We start from the raw sequence: 6000 nt of genomic DNA on the forward strand, positions 1-6000 counted from the left end.
GCTGATGAGCAAGATCTTCTGAGAAAGATCACCGCCAGTGCCTCTGGACACCATGTGGTAGGTAAGTATGCATTTTTTTTCAGGCTCTACCCACATCAGTGCTATTTCTTACTACATTTCCTCAGCAACCATATTCCCCCTCCACCAAGGGCCTTTTTGCAGGCGATTGGGGAAGGGAATTAATATTTGCTATATTGCTATACCATTATTTCAGTCTGTTGCATTAATGTACTACTTCCCAACTTTCAGCTTAAAAAACCAGCCACGTCTCTACCCTTTCTGCAAAAGTGTGCAAGCAACCAAAAGGTCTTGATATAAAAAAGAAAAGAAAAGAAAGAAAGCTGGAAACTTGTATACTGTTGTAATAGATTGTTACTACGTTATAACATTATAATGACAGCTATTCTGGATTTTTAAAAAGAAAAACCACTGGCAGTGGGAGGGACAATGGAAGTGATGGAGGAGGACTGAAGCAAAGAAAGTGTCAGAAAAACTTCCATGTGAGTGCTCCATTGCTACTGAGAATGCCTCTGCATTTTCAGCAACAGAAAGAGCTATCCAGAGAATTGTCTGCATGTAGGAGCAGCCTGTGTCAGATACTGTGTTCACAGTTCAACCTAGGCTCACTGGGGCCCTAGGTCATGGTCACGTATACTCATTTCACATACACATGCCTACACACACACACTACACACATTGCATCCAAGCTTTTGTGCTGGATGCAATGCAACAATACAGAATGGTCTATACATCATTACCTGTGTAGCACAATGCCCGCTTCTTTTTCGTGCAAGGTTCGTCGTTCCACTTCCCAGACTCCAAATCCCTTTTAATGTAAATCTCCACACAGTCCTGGTTAGAACGTTTGTTGTTGGGCTCGCCCTTAGCCCAACTCTCTGCCTCCTTCATCAGGGTTTTATTGGTTCCTACCCAGGTCCAAACATTGTTAATCTTCCGGATCCCAATCCAGTAGTATGTTTTATGGCGGGGTATGTGTTTATTGAGGTATTGGATTTCTTCTTGGTTTTGAATTGCTACCAAGTCAGTGTAGAAGGTCCGGCAATACGTCCTTGCATCTTCCCAGGTCAGCTCTGATTGAGTCCCATAGTGGTAAGTCCAGCCACTCACAGCCATTGGAGACAAGAGTGCTGCCGGAGTAGCAAGTTGCCAAGAGGTGTTAGAACAGGTAAACAGTGATTCTGGTGCCATGCTAAGAGAGCTATAGCTTTCTCTACACAGTGCATAATTTTGATAGAAATAAACTTTTCTCCCCTTCCTATAATGTTAGAACTTAGAGTTGCCTTATGAAACTGTGGCAGACTGCACCTGCGTCAACTGATGGGCCCTGCTTTGCCTACCCTTCCTGTGATTCTAACCTGACACCTGAAGGGGCTGTTCTACTCCACTGCCCCAAGGTATTGATGCCACCACTGTCCCTGTGTTGGGCTCTGGTTAGGCAAGACAGCCTCCTAACCTCCCTCTCAAGTCTCTAGGAACCCACCTTGGGGTTTCTGAGGGATCATTAGGGCTCCCCTAGAGAGTTGGCAATTGGCTGTTTTGTCACCTTTCTGTACCCTAGGGATTCCCCACCCCACTCCTAGCATTTCCAAGCAGTTGGGAGAACCATGTGGTACAGAGGGACTTTACTGCTTTAACAATCAAAGGATTTTTTTAAAACTCACAACTATATACAAGCACATTGGAAATGAGTGGAAGAAATAAAATAATGAGGACAAAAGTGCTTCATCTCTCTCCATATTCAAAACTCATGCCCCTTCTAGGTAGTATGCAGGACAGGTACATTACTTCTTTATTCTGGGGTAAACTGGTCAAACATAACCCCCCAAAATGGCCACCGTCTCTGGCCTGGGAGCAGGAATTGGCTCTCCCTCCTGCAACATTCTGGGGCAGATCTCCTCATAATCTTGATGGATTTCCTGTCATCTCTAGGGAGTTGCCCTCAGGTTACTGGTTGGAAACAGGAGAGAAGGTGGAATGAGGAGGAGATTAGGCCAAGCCTTACCAAAAGTTTGATAGTCTCCTCCCATCCAGCCCACAGAAAGTTAGCCCCACACCAAAGATGGTGTTTCTCCACAGAAACTGATGGTTCTGATTTGGATAGCTCAGGCTAGCCCAATCTCATCAAATCCTGGAAGCTAAGTAGGGTTGGACCTGGTCAGTGTTTGGATGGGAGACCACCAAGGAGAAGCAGGGTCACTATGCAGAGACAGGCAAGGGCAAACCACCTCTGAATGTCTCTTGCCTTGAAAACACTACAGGGTCACAATAAATTGGCTGTGACTTGATGGGACTTTCTATCACTTTCTGCCATGAAACTGATGCCCTCACCTAGATAGCCCAGAGTACCCCAATCTTGTCCGAAGCTAGACAGTGTCAGCCCTGGCTAGTACTTTGATGGGGGACTACCAAGAAAGTCTAGGGTTGCTATGCAGAGTCACACAATGGCAAACCACCTCTGAACATCTCTTGCCTTGAAAACCCAGTGGGGTCACCATAAGTTGGCTGCAACTTAACACTTCCCACTACTATGAAACTGAATGGACGTAGATGGGCAAAGGAAATACTATTTCACACCATGAATAGTTGGCTTGTGTCATTACATTATACTTGTGCCACTATGACACACTGCCATAAGATATGGTGGTGGGCACTGGCTGGATTTAAAAGAGGTTTTGGAGGAGAGATCTGCTCGTGATTGTAAACCCAGAGGGCTCACTCAGATATCATGGCTCAGAGGCAGAAAGATGCTAGGGAGTCATCTATGGGCCTTGCCCGGAGGCTTCCCTGTGGTACTAGATGGACCATTGGTCAGACTGAAACAAGTGACTGAGAAAACGCTAATAGTGCAAAATCTAAGTTTATGAAGCCCGAACAAGAATGTGATGCAAAGTGATATAGCACCCCCTCAGAAAAAAAATAAATACTCCCCTCTTAAAAAAATGACTTGCATTATTTTAATAGCTTCTCTCCACATCTTTGAGGATCAAAACTTTGTTTTGAAAAGATGATGTTCCATAATCAAGGATTTCTCAATTGTGGCCATGCCAGGAAATCCGGCAACATTCAGCACTGAGGTGCTCAGGACCGGCCCTAGTCCTTCTGGCACTCTAGGCAGCAGAGCTCCGCCCCCGCCCCAGTCACTGGGCCTGCTGCCTACTCGTGAGTAGCCCGGCAGCCGCCTACTCACGAGTAAGCATGGGGCTACTCATGAGTAGGTGGCAGCCGCGGGGATATGCTAAAAGGGCTAGGGCCGGCCCTGAGGGAAGGGAAGGTACAGCCACAGTGACTGGGAGGGGCGGGCTAGGGCAGAAAGAGAGGGAAGAGAAGGAAAAGTGTGGTGGCAGCGATGTGGGGGGAGTTGAGAAGAAAGGGAGGGAAGGAAAAGTGTGGCGGTGGTGATCGGGGAGGGGGGCAGGAAGGGAGGGAAGGAAAAGAGCGGCGGTGGCAGTGGTGATGGATTCGGTTCAGAACAGAGGAGCCAAAGCTGCCAAACACCGTTTGGCAGGTGCGAGCTGCTCGCTGGCTAAGCTTACTTTTAGCCGGTGAGCCCCAGGGGGAAGGGAGCGAGTGGAATGCCACCACTTTTAGCAGCGGCGGGCAGGCATGCGGAGCGCGGTGGGCAGGACACAATGGGGGGGGAGTTCAGAGGTGGCTAGCGATGGCAGCGGCAGGGAGAGAGGCAAGCTAAGCGCTTGCCGCCCCCTGCATCTCGGCACCCTAGGCAACTGCCTAGTTTGCCTAGCGGGAGGGCCGGCCCTGGATGTGCTAATCCAGGCTGTCTTTTAAAGCTGGGTTGCCAGTGAAGCACTCTAGTTTGCCTCTGGAGTGGTGTCCACATCAGAATCAGGGCAACCTTGAACACTGTTTTACTTACACAACTTCCCCACAAAGCTATTGCGTCATATCCTGAGTGCAAGGCCAATGTTAAACCAAAATGGCTCTTTTTTAAAGAAAGTAAATTTCACAAATACTTACCCAAGCGGATGACAGCAACCATCAATGCATTTTCCTTCATCCACAACTGCCTACTCGTCACAGCCTTTGGGTCAGAAATAAAGATTTGTTGCAAAGACAGATTTAATAGGTGCCTAACACCCTATGGAATCAATGGGAATCAAAAGAGCTTCAGCTGGCCTAAATTATGCCCAAAGATCACAATGTCAGCAATAATTTTACAACTTCTGCCTTATCCAGTGTAAAAAATGCAATCATGTCAGGTACTAAAGGTGTTTTGAAATCGGTTTCCATCAGAACAGCCTACGGACTGAAGAAGATTGAAGGATTGGAAGGTCTTCTAAGAACATCCAAAATAGGCGTCTTGTGACTGTAAACATTTTCTGCTACCCCTCTTAAACAGGACATTGGAAAGTTCTGAGCCATTTTTACAATACTGAAAAGTTTCTATAGAGGGTTGCAGTTCTGTTTATTTTTGCTTGTATTAATTTCTGTGCCTGTGAGCACAATGTGTGTTTGAGGGCCTGTGAGTACATGGATTTATTATTGTAATTGTTTTCTGGTTGTTTCCCCACCAAACAATGTATGTTTTTACTTATGTTTGCAATACTACAGAAAATGCTTTTTTGATTACTTAGCAGGATTTCTACATTTGTTTTCTCTACAGCTAGGTCTCCTTATCTTTTTGGCTTATCCAGCGTGAGGAGTGTATAACATGGCAAGAGACCTAAGATGGTACAGTGAACAGTGTTAGAGCTGCTGCCAACCTTCAGGTTGTTGGAAGAGACGAACTAGATGCTGTCTCTTAGCCTCAGTCTTCAGAGAGGGTTACAAGAGAGTCAGACAGGCAAAAATTGTGAGCATCCTTCCTGTTTACTCTTCTGCCTCTGTCCCTTTGATGTGTAGAGTCTCAGGGAATTCCTTCCTTCCGTTCAGGGCTTTTTTGTAGCAGGAGCTCCTTTGCATATTAGGCCACACACCCCTCTGATGTAGCCAATCCTCCAAGAGCTTACAGGGCTCTTCATTCGGGGCCTACTGTAAGCTCCAGGAGGATTGGCAGCATCAGGGGTGTGTGGCCTAATATGCAAAGGAGTTCCTGCTACAAAAAAAGCCCTGCTTCCGTTCTCACTCCCCCTCTCTCACACACACACACACACACACAGAAAGGGGGAGGGGCACATTGGTCTGCTATCCATCTTTGGCACCATGGATGCAGGACATGCCTCTCTGCATCTGCATCCATCATAGTTTAGCTAGTTTAGCGGCCCATGGCGCAGAGTGGTAAAGCAGCAGTACTGCAGTACTGTGGTCTGAACTCTGTGCTCACGACCTGAGCTCAATTCCAGCGGAAGCTGGATTCAGGTAGCTGGCCCAAGGTTGACTCAGCCTTCCATCCTTCCAAGGTCGGTAAAATGAGTACCCAGCTTGCTGGGGGGAAAGTGTAAAAGATTAGGGAAGGCAATGGCAAACCACCCCATAAAAAGTCTTCCGTGAAAAAGCTGTGAAAGCAACGTCACCCCAGAGTCGGAAACGACTGGTGCTTGCACAGAGGACCTTTCCTTTCCTTTCCTGTCTCTATCTCTCATCTATCCTATCTAGAAGAGTTCACTGAATAAAGAACTCTGTATTAGCTTTTTGAAACTTGCAAGTGGCACTGTGCAACTTTGCTAGCACATACAGAAGCTACTGCTGCATGTAGCCTTTTGTGCACCTTGCTACATGAGAAAGAGATTACTAGTTTACTATACCAGTGAATCTAACACAGGCTTGGAGTTTTCCTGGAATTATAAATAATATCCCGACTACAGAGATCTGTTCCTCTGGAGGAGATGGCAGCTTTGCATGGTAGACTCTACAGCATCACATACTAGCTGCACTCCTTCCCCTCTCCAAACTCTGCCTTCCTCCAGGCACTGCCTATGCAGTCTGGAGTTGGCAACTCTAAGTGCACTGGCCTAGCACTAGAGAGAAAATCAATGGATAATCCTATTGTCTCAGCCCTGGCCCTGACCACAAGAAAGACCA

At 46.9% G+C, this 6000-nt stretch overlaps 1 protein-coding gene across 1 annotated transcript in view; it reads right to left on the reverse strand.

Annotated features, from left to right (window-relative positions):
• SELP (selectin P) overlaps positions 1-4054 on the reverse strand; it is a 36277-nt gene extending 32223 nt beyond the window's left edge. The window contains exons 1-2 of the mRNA XM_060232450.1: positions 3997-4054; positions 759-1148 (exon numbers count right to left, since the gene is read on the reverse strand). Of these exons, the coding sequence (XP_060088433.1) occupies positions 759-1148; positions 3997-4036 (430 nt within the window). The 5' untranslated portion in view covers positions 4037-4054. The remainder of the gene's footprint in view (positions 1-758; positions 1149-3996) is intronic.
• Between the last annotated feature and the right edge of the window lie 1946 nt (positions 4055-6000).

The sequence above is a fragment of the Heteronotia binoei genome, chromosome 2 (assembly GCF_032191835.1).
Source record: "Heteronotia binoei isolate CCM8104 ecotype False Entrance Well chromosome 2, APGP_CSIRO_Hbin_v1, whole genome shotgun sequence".
NCBI lineage: Eukaryota > Metazoa > Chordata > Lepidosauria > Squamata > Gekkonidae > Heteronotia > Heteronotia binoei.